The following is a 23,473-nucleotide window of genomic DNA, read 5'->3' on the forward strand; positions in this document are numbered from 1 at the left end:
GCAAATGGCGCTTAAAAACATTTTCTGAACCGCTGGCACACCCGAAGGACTGGCCCCATCAACTCAATTGACCCTGTGGTCCTTAAGTAGTTCCAAGCCACTTAAATAAACCCAAATATGGACCCAGGTGACCACAGTGGTACCAGCCCAATGACTTATCACATCAGCTCTGCTCGTAGCTCCAGCTAAATCGCTGGCCAGAGTGGGCTCCACGGACAGCCTGACCTCACTGGGGTAAAAATGGGAGCAAAAGTCACTGTTCGAGCGCCGCGGCCGCCCGGGACCAAACCACTGCGGTGCGGTGCTGAGAAGCGCCGCGTTCGGCTGTGGCTACGGCTATTTTTACGGCCGGTTCCCTCCCCAAGGTTCCCGTTGGTGTAACCGTTAAAAAGGGCCAGGCAGGCTTCCTGCGCTGTGGGGGGAGAGAGAACTTGTATTTAGATGTCAACTTCCTGTTTGCAACGCGCACGTTTCCCAGAAAACGTCCATGTGCGGAGGGAGAAGTTTCCCAACTCTAATTACATGGATGGCTCAGGGCCGTGTCGGTGACCCAAATAGCTGACGTTTCCTCTGACAGCCGCGCCGGGCCCTGGGTTAACGCTCCGTCTGAGCGGCTGATGAGGCCGATAGGGCCGCTGCAGCTGGGCCAGCATTGTTATTGTTGTGGTTGAATCTTAATGACTGCAGAACCCAGCAGGAATTATGCAATCCTGGCCGAGAGATGGCAAGGGAAATAAAAAAGGACCTGTATCTAGTTAAAGGCAGCTATTCTATTCCACAAATTATTCCGTTCCGTTATATTCTATTCCGTTTTAACCAACCAATTTAAGGGTCCCAGTTAGCTAGTTACACGAGCCGGGAACCATCACAGACTAGTGCTTTTAACAAAAGGTCTGAGAGTCTTTAGCCTTTCGTGGATATGAGGATCCGTGTAAACATTATAGCCTTGAGGACAGACACATGTTCCAGATAGTATAGTCCTACTGGGGCGTGGAGACCGTGGGCCAGGACAGCCCACTAGACTTCCAGGAAAGCATGAGCCATACTCTCAGACCCAGGCCTTCAGGCTCAACTGTCCGTCCCCTGAGAGAGACCTATGTTTGTGGAGAACTTTGAGGACAATAACAAGTCTTATCATCAGCCATCTTAACTACCAGTGAGACAGAGAGAGGATGTGGGACACAAGGAAACCCATATGTAGTAATGTTATGTTAACTTAACGATGACACGATCACTTCTGCTCAATGCGTATATGTGTGTGTGTGTACTACTCCTTTAGCTCAGGGCCAGACTGATGGTTCCGTCTCCTCTGTGTAACCAGCACTTCAACCAATCAGGGCCAAGACAGGCTAAACAAACACGAAAGCTGTCAAACTCTGGAGGTCTTTTGAGTGCTCTCCCAAGATGGCGGAAGTATACTCCCTTTCACTCTCTCTCTCGCTCTCCCCCTCCATCTCGAACCTCCTCAGCTCTGGATCATCAATAGCAAAGATTAAACACCGGCCCATCATCCATGTCAACAACTGCTGCTGTTGCTATGGTGCCGGGCCGGTTAAAGGAAACATCTGCCATGTTGCCGTGCCGACGGGATCCCAACACGGGATGCTGGACAGGGACCGCAGGAGGTTGACAGCACGGGCGTCGGAAAGATGTGTCTCTGTCTCTGTCAGGAACACACACACGCACGCACGCTCACACACACACATACACACAAACTAAAGCAGGCCTATTTGATCAAGCGTGTCATCGCTGTGGTAGGCCATAGTGAATTGGTCTACACCAGACCAAGCCAGACCCGCTTTCCAAACACCGACACCCTGTGGACTGTTAACACAAGCGTATGTACACGTGTGCACGCACGCACGCACACACACAAGGGAGTTTTAACAGGGTAACCAGTGCCCTCTTAACAAAATTACTCTAGATGTCTTAGTCATGCCAGTAAACAACATGGTACAATATTCTCAATATGACCGCGAAATGCCACGACAAGCAGCTTGAATTTCCACGTATCTAGTAGGGCTGTACCGAATGCTTCGAAGCTTCGATCATAATGTTGACATTCGAATTCTAAATCAACATTCGATTTTTTAATTTTTAATAAAAAAAAAAGAAAAAAAACTTTTTTTTTGTGTCTATTCAATCTGTTTAAACCAATAGGTTTTTTTTTTCACAGTTGCAGTTAAAGATTAGGCTACACTAATATTATACTATAAAACGTCACCATCACTTTCATACCAACCGTGCCCTTATTGGATTATTTATGTTGACGAAACTGATGAGTTATATTCATTAAAGAAAGTTGATTTAATAAAAGAAAAAGACTAATTTAATCAGATTAATCACTTTATTCAAATTGAGGATTTAGTATAAAAAAAAAATATATATATATATTTATTTGTAATTAAAAAGTTTTTTTTATAGACATTCCAAGCTTTGTTCGAATACTTCAATCGAAGCTTCGAATGTTAAAAAATTACATTCGGGTGTTGGGCGTATCTAGGGAACGCCCAACACCCGACCCCACCCACACCCACACAGGGCCAGGGGATGGATGGAAGAGAGCTAATAAAAGGAGGAAGGGAGAAGGTGACACAGGGATCCATGGAGCTGCTTCGGTCGCGCTCATCTGTTGCACAAGGAGCTCCGTCGCCGCGGTGACCGCAGCGGTTGGCATGCCGTACGGACACGTCAAGTGACATCACCGGCGCAAGGCCAGAGTGGACCATAAAAAGACCACCCCTGCTCATACTCGCAGCACAGGGACTCAAGCTAATCGCTTCAGACGAGGGACGTGCATGTCGTCGCATATCTCGCTGTGTGTGTGGTTTGAGGGGGAACTGAGAAGGGCCTTTTATAACTCAAAATGAATATGTATGGTTGAGGTTTCCTCTATAGTATGTCGTCTGAATCCGTGCCAGGCGTATGATTCAGAGCAGGGTGATTATGAGGACAGTGAAAACTAGTGTTGTGTGGTATACCGATACTAGAAAGGTATCGCGATACCCTGCTGTTAAATGTGGTACTATACCCCATTGTATTAGAACCGGTACTTTTTTAAGAATTTAAGCACTATGTAGGAATTTTGGGAGGAAGCCCTCACTATGACGCGCGATTCTGCTCCACCTACGCGGTTCTGGTTGCCCAATTCTCCCACGCCCTTTAAAACGTCTCTCTTTCCCTTTCTCCACGTCTCAATCTCTTTAAGGGAATAAGAGGTACGTGTCAAATGTCTTTGTTTACATACAGATCATTCATTGTCATGTATTATGCGCTTTTTCCCCGATCGCACAGGTTGTATCCCGAACTTAAGTATAGGTAAGTATATCCATATTGTAACGTTTAGAAATTACGATGTTTAAAAATTACAATAAGCACAGATAAGCATATTGTCATTGCAATGATTATTCACCATTCACACGTCACTTGTTCAATTGTGCTTTCTTGTCACCCTAGATCAAACGGCTTCCATCCGTGGAAAGCAACCCCTCCCCACCCAACCCTCATATTGAAAGGCCAGATTCCCAGATTTTCGCTCAATTGCCCTTTTAGGGGAGACATTTCGCCAGGGATTCCCTACTGGCTCGGGATATCTGGGTGTCTGCTTCCCCTCGGAATGGGCTCTGTCCTATCATTTAAATATAACATCCAGGGCAAGCGCTCAGCACCCAAACTGAGGCCACTCCACGGAGTGAATTCTATCACGGGCCAACGTGATCTTTTCCCCCTCCGGAGGCCGCTCCGTCGAGAGGCTGGTCGTAGGCTAGCGGAGTCTCGTCCCCCTTCCAGAATATACTCCAACAGTTAGAGACGAGCGCTCCTGTGAAAAGGTCCCCTTTCATTTCCTTCCCTCATCCAATCCCTGCTGAGCGCACCTGCCCCAGGAGTGTACGGCTCCATGTGCATCCTGCCCAAGCCGCCTGCATCATCAGGCTGTTGCATCATTGCTCTAAGAAACGATTGATTTCTATGGAATCTGTGTGTTTGTGTCATCATTGGTGTGGGCTGAACTCGTGAACTGTATTTCCTGTATTGAGTTGTGTCGCTGTGTGACAGAGGAGCAGTGTGTGTATGCGGCGCTCTGCTTCCACTCCATGCAGGCGTAGTGGGTGTGCCAACTGCTGTTTTCATCTTTCAAGGTGACAGAATGAAAGGCTGCAACTACAAGTGCTCTTGCTGATCGTCCATGGCTCGTTGACAAACCAGACGCACAGGGGGAAACGAGGCGTTATTTAGCTTACATAGCCGACAGTCAGGGCAAGCCCACGGACATCACAAAGCCCATCTGTAGGAGATGTTTTAAACCCATACAGACCAAGGGAGAAAACATGTCCAGCTTGACAAAGCACCTCGCCGACAGACATGCCGACTGGTTCAAGGAATTCAAAGAGCGTCAGGTCATCGAATGTGATGGATAATTACATGCCCTCTAATATAAGCCAGAGTCGAGTGTGATTTATTTTGTGACAAGCGAACCCCAACCCTATACTGCTGTCTTTGAACAAGAATGTATGACGTAAACTCATATGAAGCCGAGAAACTGAACTGCGGTATCGAAAATGGTATCGAATATCGATATTTTTCAAGGCACTGTATCAAAAGTTATACATTCCAGTATCGTGACAACACTAGCGCAAACATAATAAACAAACGTGCAACACACGGTATAGGCTAGGAGACTTCCACTTCCACTCAGCAGCGTGTAAATACATGGTAGACATGTACCAGTAGACAGACACACACACACACACACACACACACACACACACACACACACACACACACACACACACACACACACACACACACACACACACACACACACACACACACACACACACACACACACACACACACACACACACACACACACACACACACACACACACACACACACACACACACACACACACACACACACACACACACAGGAACAGTTGTCTGAGTGTTTCAGCATGTTACTGTCCATAATAATAAGGGCACCAGACGTAGGCTGTACTTGACTGCGTAGGGTGTAAAGTGTGTGTGTGTGTGTGTGCGTGCGTGCGTGCGTGTGTCTGTCTGTGTGCGTGTGTGCGTGTGTTTTGTTTGCAGTGTTCGGTGTTTACCTCTTGAGGAAGAGCAGGGCTGGTGGTGGAAGTGATTTGGAAAGAATGCTGTGGAAAAGGGAGGGCCGGCACGCCCGTTAACCCAGCAGGGACGGCCTGAAATGAAAGCGCGGCACTAACGAGGGCGGATGCTAATTGAAGAGGCTACCAGCGTGGTGTCGCACACACACACACACACACACATCGTCCTCTGCACATTGCACACACAGTGTAAACATGACGACTCTTTACACAGAGACATGCTGGGCTTACTGCGGGACTCCGGTCAGGGGGGGGGGGGGGGTGGTGTGTGTGTGTGTGTGTGTGTGTGTGTGTGTGTGTGTGTGTGTGTGTGTGTGTGTGTGTGTGTGTGTGTGTGTGTGTGTGTGTGTGTGTGTGTGTGTGTGTGTGTGTGTGTGTGTGTGTGTGTGTGTGTGTGTGTGTGTGTGTGTGTGTGTGTGTGTGTGTGTGTGTGTGTGTGTGTGTGTGTGTGTGTGTGTGTGTGTGTGTGTGTGTGTGTGTGAGAAGAATGGATGTAAACAGCTATTTAAAGCTGAGAGGGGAAGTTATGAGTAGAACAGGTACTTTGACTTATATGAGACGTAGACTGCGCGGACGTTTTCGGTTTGGGCAATTTGAGTAAGTTATGTCATTGCATGTACGTATATACAATGTGTATGGTGTGCGACTGTGCGCATGTTTGTGTGTGTGTGTGTCACCCGTTTTGTCTACAATTAGCCCCGTGTTTGTTGCCATTAGCGCGTGTGGGGAAACGTTTATGGGTTAAACAAGTCGAAGCCGTTTTCTTATTAGTCTTAGAATATGGTGATATATTCTATAGACATGCTGTGGCCTCCACCCTTAAATCCTTGGACTCCGTATATCACTCTGGCCTCAGATTCATCACTAATGATAGATACAACACTCATCACTGTGTCCTTTATGTGAAGGTTGGTTGGCCCTCTCCGACAGAGAGGCGCAACAAACACTGGTATTTGTTCATCTTTAACTCAATGGAGGCCAAACCCGAGATAAGTCGGGTTAACTCGCCAGCGGTTGGGCGCCAGACCCAAGATTTCTCTAGTTTTGGTCCTTTATTCCTTTATTCGATATATGTATTCATTATTCATCCAGGGACCTTGGTGTTACCATAGGGAATGAGTCTGAGGTCGCCAAAGAGCAATACCGGCCGCATCCAGCTAGACGGCGGTATTGAGCACCCTTTGTAACCTTGTATCTTGGCCTGTGTAACGGCCAAATTGAATTATAGAGTGCGACAGCCAAGGAGGCGTCCGCCGTTGAAGATTTACCATATAAACTTGCTAAAAAATGGGAAGCCCGGGAGGCTCTGTACTCTTTTACCCCACCACAGATCCAACTGCTTGAAGTACCCATGGGAGACCAACTCAGCGTACCGCAGAATAACGACCTAAGGGAGCTGGTGGAACGCCATCGGGATGTGTTCTCCACGGAACCAGGGAGAACCGAGGTAATCCACCACCACATCCCTACTAACATAGGGAAGAAGGTGAAACTGCGTCCCTACCACCTCCCGGAGGCCAGAAGAGAAGCAGTAAGAAAAGAAGTGCAAGACATGTTACAGGCGGGAGTTATTGTGGAGTCCAATAGCGGATGGTGTAGCCCCATCGTCCTAGTCCCTAAACCAGACGGAACCCCTAGGTTCTGTAATGATTTCCGGCAGTTGAACGCCATCTCTGCCAAGAGTAGATGAACTTATTGAACGGGCTAGGTAAGGCGAGGTATATCACCACGTTAGACCTCACTAAGCGCTTCCCCTGGCACCCGAAGATAGGGAGATAACAGCGTTTGCCATCCCAGATGGGTTATTCCACTATGTTGTCCTCCCTTTCGGTCTACACGGCACTCCCGCCACATTTCAGAGGCTGATGGACAAGGTCCTCCGACCCCACCGAGAGTATGCAGCGGCCTACATCGATGACATCATCATTCACGGCGAGGAGTGGGGAACGCATCTACGCCAGGTCACGGCTGTTCTACAAGCTTTGAGAGGGGCGGTGCTCACCGCTAACCCGAAGAAATGTCACCTGGGCCTACAGGACGCTGAGTACTTGGGGTACACCATCGGGGGGGGGGGGTGTATCAGACCCCAAACAGGCAAGGTCGAGGTCATCCGGAGCTGGCCCCGCCCCCAAACCAAAAAGCAGGTACGAACCTTCATAGGCCTAGCCAGCTGTTACCGATGTTTTGTCCCCAACTTCTCTGCCGTAGCAGCACCCCTGACCGACCTAACACAGAACAAACTGCCAGACAAGACCGAGGAGACGGAGAAGGCCTTTGAGCAGCTGAAGGACAAACTGTGTTCGGAACCAGGGCTGGTGACCCCCGACTCAGCCAGCCTCTGTTGGTACAGATGGATGCATCGGAGACTGGGGTGGGTGCCGTCCTATCACAACTGAGAGAATGTGAGACACACCCAGTGATATTTATCAGTCGCAAGCTACTGCCCCGGGAGAAGAATTACTCCACGATTGAGAAGGAGTGCTTGGCGATAAAATGGGCCCTCAGGGAGTTAAAATATTATCTGTTGGGACGGCGCTTCACCCTAGTTACGGACCATGCACCCCTTGTGTGGCTATCACAAGGACACCGACGCTAGGGTCACCCGCTGGTTCCTATCCTTACAGCCTTTTGTCTTCTCCGTCATCCACAGGTCTGGCGCAGCACACGGGAACGCGGATGCATTGTCCAGGAGAGAAGCACTGGGAACGTGGTCCGCCCCGAGAAGCTCGGAGCTAAGGGGGGGGGGGGGGATATGTGGCAGATATCACCCCCCCCTCTCATGGATATGTGAAGGACGGGAGATATTATTGCCACGGAAGGCATGGAAACAATTAGGTAGCAGATTAGTACTGATAGAACACACCTGTGCATCATTAGTTCACCCACATCTCACGTGCACACACCCCAGACACACACACTACAAATACACTAGGTTAGTGAGAGGTGAGTTGAGTGGAGGTGAGGTTGGAGTTGTGACATAGAGAGAGAGATTGTTATATTCTGAGTTGTGAGGTGAGAGTAGTGAGAGGAGAGGTGAAGGCGAGAAGGTGGTCATTGTGTACTGGACCCTGGACTGGCTGAGAAACCCCCTGGTGTACTGACCCTGGACCAGACGACTACTCTGAGTATTGAACCATCCCTTCTTTTTGTACGAGAGCCTGTTTTGTGTTTTGACCATCGGACTGTATTATGACCATTCTATTTGCCTATCGAACTGAATTCTGCCCATAATCAATAAATATTCTTATTGATTTATATTGCACTCGTGTGGACATTCGAATTTGTTTGTTCTTGAACCGTGGCGAGTCTGAACACCACCAGGCTCGTCACAATATATATATATATATATATATATATATATATGTGTGTCTCACCTGCTCCTCTGTGATGAGTCCAGGGTGTGTGTGAGTGTGTGTGTATATATATATATATGTGTGTGTGTGTCTCACCTGCTCCTCTGTGATGAGTCCAGGGTGTGTGAATATTAAAGGCAACCAACTTGTGTTCAGCTTTTCGTTCAGCGTTTCTCTGATTGGCCACACGGCCACGTGACCGCCCTAGCACACGCCCTTTTCCGCTGAGAGACGCGGCAGAAGCGCTGGTCGAACCAACGCGCTGGTCGCGCGCTGGTCGAACCAGTTCAGACAGAGGTGTTTATTTATATTAATAAACATATCTACTAGAAACACTGGTGTTCTGTTGTGTGACTGTACTAAACTCTTCCACCACATGACCGACATTTGACATACAGTACAGTACACCTCCTATCTATGTTGGGATTATGTTTGGTCATGACAAAACAATAAAAATCGCTACTGTTAGTAATGCTGCCACCACCCACTTCAATGACAGAGCTCTCATATTTGCGAATGCATAAACTATATCTTAAATTATGGCGATGTGTCTAATATGGCTGTCGCGAAGTCATTGATAAGCGACAGCCATATTAGACACATAGCCATAATTTAAGATATAGTTTATGCATTCGCAAAATATGAGAGCGCCGTCATTGAAGGGCTTCTACAACAGAGCACCGCCGCTGCTGCTGCTGAAGCTGGATCAAGCCGCGGGCGGCGCACGGAAGCCGGGGAAAAACCACCGCGTCGCTCCGCTGGCGCTTCACCAGCCTCCACGGGCGAAATAACATATAACGTTACAGCCTACAGTTCCACACTGATGTACAGTGAGTGTTTAATATGGCTGTCGCGAAGTCATTGATAAGCGACAGCCATATTAGACACATAGCCATAATTTAAGATATAGTTTATGCATTCTCAAAATATGAGAGCGCCGTCATTGAAGGGCTTCAACGGAGCACCGCCGCTGCTGCTGCTGGAGCTGAAGTGATGTACAGTGACGAGTGAATCTGGTAGTTGGTTGTTAAAAACGCGAAACATAATAACGTTACGCTTTCTAGTTCAGCGCATTTCATAACTGTATGGGCTTTGTTTATACTTCAGAGGTGATGTACAGTGACGAGTGAATCTGGTAGTTGGTTGTTAAAAACGCGAAACATAATAATCAGTCAGCAGCGCTCCACTGCTACCGCAGCTGAACACAAGTTGGTTGGTACAGCAGCTTAAGTTGGTTGGTAGTGGTACACAAGTTGGTTGCCCGCGCTGCCGCTCGCTCCTTGGATTTCATTTGGGACGTGGGAGGGGCTGCCGCTTGGCTGCACGTGGGGGCGGGGGGTCGCGGCCAATCAGAGAAAAGCCGAACACAAGTTGGTTGCCTTTAATATTCACGCGTCCAGCGTGTGTGTGAGTGTGTGTGTATATATATATATAATAATAATAATAACTTTATTTGTATAGCACTTTTCATACAGAGGTTGCAGTTCAAAGTGCTTCACAACAGTAAAAAATACAGGCATAAGCGAGCATAAAAAGATACAGGTAGAATCACATTAGGATCTAGCATCCCAATAGGCTCTCCGCTTTTTTTCAGTAACACAAATAGTAAAAATAGTTTAAAATGATTCAGTTTAAAAATAGTAAAAAAAAACTATAAAATAGAACGGACATAAAAAATACAGGCATGAGCGAGCATAGCAAGATATGGCAAATCACAGTGTTTCACATTAGGATCTAGCATCCTAATAGGCTCTCTATTCAGTAATACTCCTGTAATTCCCAACATACTTCCCAGTACATATTGCTGTAACTTTAGTGATATTAGATCACAGGGACACGAACCCACACTGTAACTTTAGTGATACTAGATCACAGGGACTCGAACCCACACTGTAACTTTAGTGATACTAGATCACAGGGACTCGAACCCACACTGTAACTTTAGTGATATTAGATCACAGGGACTCGAACCCATACTAAATAGTGGGACCTATTGCATGAACAAATAATCACAGTGTTTCACATTTGGATCTAGCAAATAATAAAAATAGTTTAAAATGATTCAGTTTAAAAATAGTCATCAGTAAGAAGTAAAAAGTGCAATAACCGACACATGAATTTGATAGGCAGTGTATAAGAGTAGGCAGGGTAAGAATAGTGCAGGTAAATACAAGTTGTGTCAGGATATCCCTGATGTTTCCTCTTGCCACTAGGTGGTAGCAGATATCTATCAGTGAAATGCCTGAGCAAAGAGATAGGTTTTAAGCTGTCTTTTAAAGATGTCTAGCGAGTTGGCTTCCCTGATGTTTTGGGGTAGTTTGTTCCATAGTTTTGGGGCATAGTTGATAAAGGCTGCATTACCGATCCTCTTTTGACTGCTTCTGGGAGCCTCTAGTAGTCCAGCAGCTGATGATCGCAGTGTTCTTGCTGGTGTGTAATTTATTAGAGTGTTGGCGATGTAGCTAGGTCCCTGTCCATTTAGAGCTTTGTATGTAAGGAGAAGGACCTTAAAGTCAATTCTAAATGTTACAGGAAGCCAGTGTAAAGCAGCTAAGACTGGACTAATGTGCTCTCTCCTTTTGGTTCTAGTTAGCAGTCGGGCTGCAGAGTTTTGGATTAGCTGAAGCCTCTCTGTGGTTTTCTTAGTGAGACCTGTGAAAAGTGCATTACAGTAACCGGCTAGATATGAATGCATGAATTAGCTTCTCAGCATCGTTCTGATTAATAAATGGTCGTACTTTTGCTATATTTCTGAGATGGAAGAACGATGTTTTCGTCACTTTGCTAATATGAGAATTGAAGTTCAGTTCTGAATCTATGATAACCCCAAGACTAGTGACCTCAGATTTGATCCAAGGGGTTAGTATATATATATGTGTGTGTCTCACCTGCTCCTCTGTGATGAGTCCAGGGTGTGTGCGAGTGTGGTGCAGAGGGAGGCTCTGACACAGCTGTCCCAGCAGCATGGACACCTCCTTCATGCTCCTCCAGCAGCAGACCAGCACCATCTGAGCCGTGACCCTGTAGCCCTCATAACCCCCTGGAACACACACACACACACACACATATAAACAGTAGGCCTGTCCCCCAGGATTACGAATGACTTCAACAGATGGTCCAAATTAAAAAATTCATTACAGGCCCGTGCGTCAATAATTAAAATGAATATTTTACCCAGAATACATTTTATCAGCTCAATGCTCCCGTTACCTCCTCCTGTTGGTTACTGGCAGAAATTGCACTCTGCCTCATATAAATTTGTTTGGAACAATAAACGCCCGCGCTTGAAGAGATCAACTGCCCAAAGAAGTAGACTCGATGGAGGCTTAGTGTTTCCAGACTTTAAATATTATTTTCAAGCTTTCTCTCTGAGACCTCTGATCACTTGGTTTGACGCAGCCGTGTCTTGGCGACCATTGGAGGAGAAGATGGTGTCCCCTCATAGACTTCAGGATATTGTGTATACCAACATTTCAATTTAGCAATGCAAATTACGATTTGGCCCTCTAATCACACGTGATCCAGACCTGGCGTGACACCCAGAAAGCGTGTACTAACCACCATAAATGGCACACGCATTCCCCTCTATTTAACAACAATTTACTCCTTATTGGACAACAACCTATTAGGTACCCTAGATGGGAAAAGAAAGGCATCCACACGTTGGGGGATATCTTCGATAACTCTGGTCTCCGCTCTTTCCAGGATCTATCCAACGGATATGATCTCCCCGGAACCTACTTTTTATTTTATTTACAAATAAGAGCAGCCCTAAGGGCTCATGGCGTTCCATGGGACGTGCCACTAGAGCGTCACCGTTTTCACAAATTATTTTATGACAAAGAGACATCGAGAGGCTTCGTTTCTGACTTTTATCGCCATTTACTTATGTCCTCGTATAAGGACCTCCCCCTGGATACGATTTGGAGAAAGGATGACCCGGAGTTGGATGTAGATTTTGATTGGGATGCAGTCTGGGAAAATGTTCAGCTGTCCTCACGCAACCCAGATCACCAACAGATTCATCTAAATTTTGTTCATAGGACTTATTTGACCCCTAGACGATTGAATCTAATGGGTCTCAGACCTGACTCTCGATGTACCTTATGTCCAAACGGTGCCACCGGAACATTTATGCATATGTACTGGGAATGTCCTCCTGTTGAGCTCTTTTGGGAAAATGTTACCTCCCAGCTATCAGATATTTTCTCTCTGACCATACCTGTTCTGCCTTCTGTATTGTTATTGAATGATGTTTCTCAATTACCGACCTCTATACATGTGAAGAGACTCATTCTAGCCGGCCTCACAGCCGCCAAAAAATGTATTGCCCAGATAAATGATGCCCGAAGGTATGGACTCTCACTTATCTTGATGTGATTTATCTGGATGTCCACTGCACGGGTTATAGGGGTTAATGAGTCAAATATCACGATCTGGTTGGCAGCTGTGGCAAAGATAAAAGAGCGCATATAACTCGATTGCTGCTGAATAATATTTTATGTATTTGACTGACGCTGAGGTCGGGGGGGTGGGGGGGGGTGGGAGAGCGTGCGAATGCCCATGTCCACTTGTTTTTTTCTCTTTGGTGTTTTTTTATTTGTATATTTAATTATGTATATGTTTTGGGCCCCTTTGGCTGTGTGTCTGATGGTCGCAGGCACGGAAGGGGAGGGGGGGGGGCCCTGGTTCTGGGTCTCGGCGGATCGTGGTATTAAAGAGGAGTGATGCTTTGGTTCGCTGGGGCGCCGGACCAGGGGTCCTCGAGGGATGGGGATCGTGGCTGCCGTGTCTGGTGATGGTGGGGTCTCAGGATGTTCACTGTACTGTCTCCATTATTGTCTTCCCATTTTTTGTAATACAGTAGGTTGCTGTTTTGTGATGTCTTTTTGTGTATTATTGTATTGTGATGCGTCTTGTTCCATGTGAAAAAGTAAAAAAACAGTAGGCCTGTCCCCGACTAAGGATTTGTATAGTCGACTTTGATTGGCGAAAATTTGGTGGACTACCCCCCTGAATGAAATTTTTTTTAAATAAATAAAATTGAAATATATATATATTTTTGGATCATTCCATTTGGACTGTGGGGGGTGCGTCTGAAGGAGTCCACTGAAGGCTTCTTGTCCTCTGCGAAAGCATGAAATTGGTCCACTGATGGATACATCTTGAAGTTATTATTTGTCTAGTCAAGTGTGTTCATTAGACGGGTGAAATCCTCTTTCAGTGCCTCTGTGCCCGTTTTCTTAGGCAGTTAGCCTCGCTGGTATGTGCGCCATTAGCGTTAGCCATGCGTCTAGGTCTCTTTGCTTTTGGAAAGAATGATATATTTTATTATTTTTATTAAATATATTAAATTATTTTTTTTTTACTAAGAGGTTGGCAGTCGACTACGGCTCCTTTCGATCGATTAGCCGACTATTTGACTAGTCGAGGTCAGCCCTAATAAACACACACACACACACACATACAAAAACATACAGACATGTACCATACATTCCTGTTCCTTTCGGCCATGGAATTTAGTGGATCATATTAACACATTAACTGCCACAGAGTTTGATCATCTTATACCATTCTCTGCCAGCACTGTAAGTCTATGAAGATGTTCACCTTCTTTGCAGGGCTATAACTTTTTAAATTGTATTGCTAAATTGACATTACTATGGCCCATTCAACATCGATTATCTATCGTTCAGGATGTAGGAACGTTTTATTTTTTCATTCACACGTTCATACAAAAATACCGTCTAGAATATAAATATGTTATCGTTTTCTGCAGTAATTCCTAGAACGTGAGATATAGGCATAAATGCATATATAGATTATCAAATGCCGTTTGATACCGATCCACGCTATATAAAAAATTTCAACTGTACATGGTCCTAAACGTTATGACTGATCATGCGCGGGTGAACGGGGGGGGGGGGGTCGTTTATAATTCCGTGATCGTCGTTAAATGCTTCATGTAGTATGGGTGATATAGATCAGAGCAGTTTGCATGGATAATAATAAACAAAAACGCTGAAAGTCACGGCAGCCTCCTCTTACCGTTGGGCGATGACACTGGAGCAAAAAGATCCCAGTTATTTGATAGGGATCTAGGCGATCCATTTCCGGTTTGTATAATAATAATAACAGCCCAAATCATGTCGATTATTGAGTTATGGCAGCGATCGCTACACATGGACGTGTGTCTTGAGTCCTGCAACGATAAGCGAGTGGCCGGACGTATTTAGGAGACGCACCGATATCCAACCGGCATTTCCGGTTTGGCAACTTGCCGATCATCCACCAGGTGGCAGTATTGAAGCGTTGCAGAGTTGTGCCGAGTCCCACAGCATCAGACCAGCCTCCGTGAGGGAAATATGAATACCATGGCGAAAATATGAAATATGATCAAAATAACGTTGTACGCCGTGATCTGGCAGAATTCGCATGAACTTGAAACCCGTTGTATGACGTTTTTGGCGCAGGAAGTGTTAAGAGAACTATATGTACTGTTGGACTGTAACAATTCCATGTACGAATAAATAAAAATGATGATGATGATACATGTCATTAATCAAGGGGTTTGAAATGAAAGATGATGATCTCACATAATGTGCCTAAAAAAGGTGCATTTTCCTGATGTCACTGGCTTAATTGGTCATTTTGTTTATCCATTCAATTTGTGCATATGTAGCCCCGTGTTACTGTGGAACGGGATACATAACTGTGTAAATATGTTCAGCAGAGATTCTTCATTAAATTGTGTTTTTTCTATTTTCTATCATTACAATTTGGTTCAAGTTTTGGTGACTTTAATATCATTAGGAATAAAAGACTGAGAGACTGTGTATTGGCTGGCTGGGAGGATGTATTTAATTTAGTTGTATTTATTTATTAACACAGAGTTAAACAAAAGTTATAAAAAAAAAAAAAAAAAAAACATAATAACCGTATTGTGAAGAAGAAATTAGAAGCCTAGAGGCTTATCGAGAACTTCCCCCGTTTTGTAAAATCAAAACATACAAAAATATACATATTATTTTTTAAATACCAGTAATACATTCAAAAGATATGTGTTAAAATAAACATACATACACACATTACATACATGCATATACTGTATACTGCGTACATAATACATAACCACCCACCCACCTGCCTACAAACCTACCCACCCACATAACCAAATGCATACCTACATGTATGACCTATTTATCTATCTACTACTTTTGGATATGAGCATTTTTTTGTAGTTTACTTAAAAAATAAGCAGAGATGGAGATTTCCTCAGCATAGGATCAGCTGCATTCCAAAGATTGGACCCTCTATACCTCACTGAGAACTGCCTAAGAGAAGTACCACAATAAGGTATATGCAGGTCCCTGGACTGACGTGTAACATATGAATGAACATCCGAATTAAAAGAAAAAAAACTATTAAAACCATTTGGTAGATTGTGATGATCATAAATGCATTTGTACACAAATATACATATCTGTAAAGAATTAACCTCAGACACAGGTAGAATGTTTAGTTTCTTGAAAAGAGGAGCAGATGGTTCAAATCGATCTGAGAGGGTTGCCAGTCTAACAAATCTTTTTTGAAGTAAAATAATTGTTTGAAGATGAGATGAATGAGTGCTAGCCCATATTATGTTACAATAAGATATGTAAGGAAAGATCAGATTAGGCTGGGCGATATGGTGATATTTTAATAGATGTTTTTCTCTTGAGCTAAAAAAAAATTAAATAAAAACATTGTTTTTATTTGACACAAAAAAAGTATCAAACCAATATGAATGTCCCTATTGGGATTGAAGTGCAAACCTAACTTTCACCAATCTTCACTTTAAAAAAAAATTATAATATACCGGTATATATATATAATATAAAAGGTTACTCTTGATCAAACAAAGATGAATGTCCCTATTGGGATTAATAGTGCAATAACTAGCTTTTTCACCATACTTCACTTAAAACAAATAAAAGGTGCCTCTTGATCATCAAACAAGAATGAATTTCCCTATTGGGATTAATAAAGTGCAAATCGAACTTTCACCAAACATCACTTTTTGTAAAATAAAAGGTGACTCTATAAATAAATAAAAATTAAAAATCGATTGAAAATCGATTTAAATTTTTCAAAATCTTCCTAAATCATTCATTCGAATTAATCGATAATATCGATTAATCGCCCAGCCCTAAATACAGGATTACAATACAACTTCTATTTATCAATGAACACACCTTCCTAATTATACCTACTGACTTCATTGCTTTTTTACAAACATGATCAATGTGTTTTTTCCAATTGATTTTATCATCAACTAACTATGTGCAAGTGTTACGTGCGTAGGTTGGCCATTATTATATTATAATAACATGTTAAACATCAGGTTAATATAGGTAAGTCTTTCTGTATTTATATATATATAGTATGGTGCTGTGTTAACCTTTTAATCCCCCTTTCTGTTTCCCCTTCTCAGGTACCGCCCGCCCCTTCCTGTAGAGCAGGGGTGGCCAACCTGCGGCTCGTGAGCCGCATGTGGCTCTTTGCCCGTCAATGTGTGGCTCTTCCATCAAAAAAAAAAGAGGAAAATAATAGTATATTTAATAGTAAACGCATAAGGACGTAGAATAAACATTTACAGATTTTCTTTTAAATGGTCCATTTGCATGTTCTTGGTATCTGAATCTAGGGACATCTATGGATCTCAGGGAATGTATTCCCAGTGTCAGAAATAGTGTGTCTGTTACTAGGCTTGAGTAAATTGTAATGAACCAAAGGAGAATATCTGTGAGGTTTTTGTCCGCTGCTCACCTACTCGCTCTGTTCCTTTAAGTTTTTCAGTTAATTAATTGCATTCTCCTCTTCACACGCTTCTTCCTGTAGACGCCGTTTGATTGGTGCTTCCCCAACCACACGCTTGTCAATCTCATCCCGCAGCTGTCACAGCTTGTCATTAAGCATTCCTGTTGATTATATATACCCTGATTCCCCATCAAGTGTTGTTGGATCGTTTTGATATATTCTCTGCATTTGCCGTTCCTTCCGTTGCCTGCTGTTCCCTGTGCTTTGCCTCCCAGGACTCTCAAGGAGTATTCCGTTTGGACAACCCGTTCTCCGTTACGAAGCGCTCGCCCTGTTTGATCTGCTCTCTTTACGCACAGCGCTTGGGTGAGTTTTTGCAAGACCGTCTTTGACCCTATCATTTTTCGTGTGTGTAAACACTGAAGAGATCCTGCTTTTTGTTCAGTCTGTCTCTCACCCTTTGCCTGTTTTTGGATTGTTCATTGGGATTAATTATTGTTTGAACTTTGCTCACTGTGTGTATTCACACCGAAGATATTATCACTTGGATTATTATTGGGACATCGCTCACTGTGTGTATTCACACCGAAGATTCTATCACTTGGATTGTTGTTTGGGACATTGCTCACAGTGTGTAATTACACCGAAGATTCAGTCACTTGGATTATCTGTTGGGACAAGTCACTTCACCTGTCACCTGTTCTGTTCCCAACTGTACTCTGAGCTAACCCGCTCTCTCTCTCTCCCTGTTCCGCTACCACCTCGGAGTACTGCCGGGAGGATTCTGCAGAGCGGCTCTGACGTCACTGTCAGATTCCTCAGACGAAGCCTTCCCGGGAGAAGCTGCAGAGCAGCAACATTCCTCAAATGCTTGTATCCCAGTCTGTGTCTGTTTTTCAACCAAGTTCTCGCTGCTATTCTGTGAAATAAACAAGCCCTAGTTTTTGGCTAACTCTGAAACTACTCTCTGTGTCGTTAGCGTTTGGGGTCGGTGTCAAACCATAACAATATCAATTCTATTTAAAAAGAAAAATTATCTTTGACTGTGAATAACACCATGCTAAAATTGACCAGACCTGAAAAATCTAAGCAAATGAATAAAGGGAAGATGATTAAACAGAAGGTGTTGTAGATACAGTACTGAATTCTGCCATCTTTTTTATAATGTACATTTCTCCACCATTTTTCATCATATTGCAATACCGTTTTTTGCTAGACGTTCACAGAGCGGTAGAGAAACTAACTGCATTCTGTTTTATGGCAATAACGTTCAGGTTTGTGGGAGATAATCCCAAAAAATAAGTAAAATAAAAGTAAATCCAGAAGTCAGATGATTGACAGGGGCTGGCGTGAGCTGGGTAGGGTCGTTTTTTGAAATTCGAAAGCCCTGAGTCTCTTCCTTCAAAAGACTACTCACTTTTTTCCACTTCCTCCTGTCAATATGCACCGGTTTCCGACTCAATGCCCTGAGATTTGTATAATCTTATATTTCACTAATAACAGTTAAAATCATTGGTAAACAAACGTAATGCTGAAAATATACACTTTTACTGTATATCTCGGGCTTAAGAGGTTAACCCTGTGAGGCCCAAATTAAAAAGACATTAGCAACTTCAGAGGCCAGAGGGTGAGACCTATAAACACATGAAGGGTGCCGTGACTGAAAAAAAAGGTTGAGAAACGCTGGTACCGTATATGGTGTGGCTCTTTGTGGTACCACAGTAATTTTTGTGGCTCTTAGGCCATGTCCCCACATATCTGGATCTTTTGCCAAACGGATATTCTCAGGCTCCGTTTAAAAAGAAATCCTCGTCCACACGACAGTGTTAAAAAAAAAAAATTATCCAGAGGCAAACACATAAACGCATATACCGGTAAATTGCTCCAACAAGCATGCGGGCCAGTAGGTGACGATAAGCAATATCCCAAATACCATAGTGGTACGAGCGGTCAGGACGACTGAGAAACGATAGGAATTGTCCATTGGTTCACCCAGCCCACTTGACCATTCCTAGCATTTCCATTGGTTATATCGACATACATAGATGATAAATAGATAGATATAGCGGAGGATTATGCAGTCCAGAGGAAACAACCAATCTAGATATGTCACGATTCAATGCTTTACTTCTGCGCACTGGGCGACGGAGAGATACAATGTCAATGTTGAGATCACAATCTCCGGATTCTGAAACTAAATATGGCGAGTCCTTATCACAAACTATATATATATACTAATTACAACAAGACATTCATTAATTGCATTGTACTGTTCACGTGTGGTGCCGTCGTCGCATATATAAGTAAGGATAGTTTGAATGACATTTCAGCACCAAGGCGCTGTCCACTGAAGTTATTATACCTTCAAAGCGCTACTGCCTATATGGATAAAACAAGGTGTAATAAGGATGTTTTAGGTGGTGGTAGTTTCTCTGTTAGGACATTATAGCTGAAATATATAGCCTAGCTAGCCTATAGTCGGTCTGATATATATTAGAGAAATAGTAAAGTAATATTCGCCAAACAATCTGACGGGCCAGATATTATTACGGCCCGCCACAGTCTGAGCTGTGGCGTCATCGTTTATCTAGACTATGCGTTTACAGTGGCTGCACGGATCCACTGAACGGATATTTTGGAAAATCTTCACTTTAAAATGCGTTTAAGAAAATCTCCGTTTATGGCTCTGAAAACACCCTTTACGTGTGGATGAAAGGCCCAATCGTGTTATAAAATGTGCGTTTGGCAAAAGATCCAGATACGTGGGGACATGGCCTGAGGCCATGTCCTCACGTATATGGATATTTTGCCAAACGGATATTCTCAGGCTCTGTTTAAAATAAAATCCCTGTCCACACCACAGTGTTAAAAAAAAAACTCCATCCAGACACAAACACATATGAATTGCTCCAACAAGCATGCGGGCCAGCAGGTGGCGATAAGCGATATCACAAATACCATGGTGGTACGAGCGGTCAGGACGACAGAGAAATGATAGGAATTGTCCATTGGTTCACCCAGCCCACTTCACCATTCCTAGCATTTCCATTGGCTATAGTGACATACATACAGTAGATCAGGGGTAGGCAACCCTAGGCACGCGTGCCTGCATAGGCACGCGGGGGCATTTGCATAGGCACAGCAGTTATAAAAAAAAAAAAAAAAAAAAAAAAAAAGTATAAGTATAAGTATAATTTTTTTTTTTTGCTCTGAAATATTATAGTGAAATATTTTGCACTGTTGTCGCATTTATCTTGTTGAAATCCTCCCACAGGTTCTTTTTACTACCACATATTTAATTGAGACCCTTTATTTGTTTATCATTTCAATTTAGCTGGAAATACATTGCTACATCATTCAGTAACATTTGCAGAGCCTTATAACAAAAACATTATTACGGTCACCATTGTGACCAGTGGGATTAATCAACAATTTTTATTATTTATTTTTCTATTTCATTGAACATTGCACATGTTAAAAGCCATTTTTTTTTACTCAAAATGTGAGTATTACCAAGTCAACTTGTGTTCTTAAAACAATGACAATAAACATAGTTTTATTAGGTTGAAATAATGTGGTTGTGTACTTATTTTTCTGTTAACTTATTATGGATTGAAAACTGAAAACCTTAATGCACAGTAACTGAACTCAATATTTTTAAGTTCTGGTAACTTATTATTATTATTTTTTTTTACAGTGTAGTCTTGCGATCAATCAAAACTTATTTACACGATATACCTCACATTCACCCTCCATTCACATCCTGGTGTTCTCCTGGTGTTCTCCATTAGGCCTGTAGGTGGAGCTATGACAGCACACGTACAGTACACACACCGATGGTGTGTGATGTGTCCAAAAATGAATGGGCAAATGTGAGTGAAATGGTCGCACTGTATGCAGCTGTTTGTCTGCATTGCATCCCCCCCCCCCCAAATCAGATTTAAGGTTGATACAACCATCATAATAATAGTGTTAATAATAACAATAACAATAATGATGTAATAATGTAAAAATTATCATTAAAAATACCTGATTATGAGAGAAAAAACATTACGATGCATGGAATATTGTTGAGGCACACTAGTTACAACTATATTTCAAACAGGCACTCCATGTCAAAAAGGTTGCTGACCCCTGCAGTAGATAATGAATAGATAGATATAGCGGTGGATTAGATGCAGTCCAGAGGAAACAAACAACCAATCTAGATGTCACGATTTAATGCTTTACTTCTGCGCACTGGGCGACGGAGAGATACAATGTCAATGTATTCAACAGATTCTGAAACTAAATATGGCGAGTCCTTATCACAAACTATATATATACTAATTACAAGACATTCATTAATTGCATTGTACTGTTCACATGCCGTCGTCGCATATATAAGTAAGGATAGTTTAACTTTGAATGACATTTCAGCACGCAGGCGCTGTCCACCGAAGTTATTATTACATCAAAGCGCTACTGCCTATATGGATAAAACAAGGTGTAATAAGGATGTTTTAGGTGGTGGTAGTTTCTCTGTTAGGACATAGTCGGTCTGATATATATTAGAGAAATAGTAAAGTAATATTCGCCAAACAATCTGACGGGCAAGATATTATTATTACGGCCCGCCGCCCGCCACAGTCTGAGCATGCGTAGTGAGCTGATTTTCATTGGCGCCGGCAACTACAAATTGAAATCCTGTAGTGACAGAAAAACCTTTCAAAAAAATAAGTTATGGCGAAACAGACAGCAAAACGTGATTCCTTTGTATGGACAGATGCCGAGGTGGAGTTGCTGCTGAGTGTAACTCTACAGTACAAGACGACCAAGACACAGGAGAACGTCGACTGGGAGTCGTGCTACACCAAATATGTCCAGCTGTTAATGCGTATGAATGTCTGTGTCCACGGGGCAAGCTATATTCACGTAACTCACATATTCAAATGATTCCTGTAATTCCTGTACAGTAACTATTCAACTAATAATGTTAAGTTATTATTAGGTCATTCTGGGACCACTCACGCGTGATGCCAACATCCTCAACTATCCGCAACATCAGAGCGCATCAGGTGCAGACCTCTTCTGTCGTGAGTCTATTAACTGAATTTAGAATGCAATTTGGCTTTTAACTGAAGCAGGGCGCAAAACTAGACATGTTTAGCAAAACATTAAATATCTTTGCTACAGTTTGTGATAATGCCTTGCCTTATTTTGTTTCGGAATCGCGATATTGTGATCTCAAGGTCTCAACATGACATTGTATGATATCTCTCGAGAAATAAGCGGACGAAAAAAACGCCACTCGCCACTTAAATAAATCAAAAGCGTGTGTTTAACAACCTCAAAAACGTTCGAAACACGGTTTATATTAACTTAATAAATAAACAGAAACGAGAAATCTACTTATGTAAACGAAAATGTCCAGTATAACTAAATAACAGATACATCCCTCCTATTACATGCAAGCAGCGTCTGATGGCCGAATCTGTCGGCACTGGAGTATACAGTAGCTGTTACATCTAGACATTCATGAATGATATACAAGATATACAAATATACAGTACTGCTTAAGAGGCAGAGATCAATAAGAGAAAATATATACATTCGAGGGGGAAGAAACTACATGCTATTTCTGTCTGTCATTTCAGCACCAGGCGCTGTCCATCTTATTGCCTCTGTGCGCTTCAAGGCTACGGGCGCCTATTGTATTGCCATGGATGGAACAACAGTCTGAGCATGCGTAGTGAGCTGTGGCGTCATCGTTTATCTAGACTATGCGTTTACAGTGGCTGCACGGATCCACTGAACGGATATGTGGGAAAATCTTCACTTTAAAATGCGTTTAAGAAAGTCTCCGTTTATGTCTCTGAAAACACCCTTTACGTGTGGATGAGAGGCCCAATCGTGGAATAAAATGTGCGTTTGGCAAAAGATCCATATACGTGGGGACATGGCATTAGTCTCTGACGGGTTGGCCACCCCTGCTGTAGAGTCTCCTGAATGCCCGGTGATGACTACAGCTGAGGGCAATTACTCATTAAGGGGAGGGTGGATAAAACCTGAGATCCCACACACAGCCATTGCTTTAGCCACTGTTGTGGGACTGTGTGTTTGTTTGGGTTACTTGTATTTGTTTAGTGTTTACCCTTTGCCTTGTGTTGTTTGTCTTATTGTATATTCCTGTTTTGTTCTCCCTTCCCTTAT

The 23,473-nt window shown here is 43.3% G+C and overlaps 1 protein-coding gene across 1 annotated transcript in view; it reads right to left on the reverse strand.

Annotated features, from left to right (window-relative positions):
• thada (THADA armadillo repeat containing) overlaps positions 1 to 23,473 on the reverse strand; it is a gene marked incomplete at its 3' end in the record, with an annotated part of 138,474 nt that overhangs the window by 8,496 nt on the left and 106,505 nt on the right. The window contains exon 21 of the mRNA XM_084321916.1: positions 11,371 to 11,522. Within this exon, the coding sequence (XP_084178042.1) occupies positions 11,371 to 11,522 (152 nt within the window). The remainder of the gene's footprint in view (positions 1 to 11,370; positions 11,523 to 23,473) is intronic.

The sequence above is a fragment of the Notolepis coatsorum genome (assembly GCF_963971535.1).
Source record: "Notolepis coatsorum genome assembly, chromosome: 9".
NCBI classification, from domain to species: Eukaryota; Metazoa; Chordata; class Actinopteri; order Aulopiformes; family Paralepididae; genus Notolepis; species Notolepis coatsorum.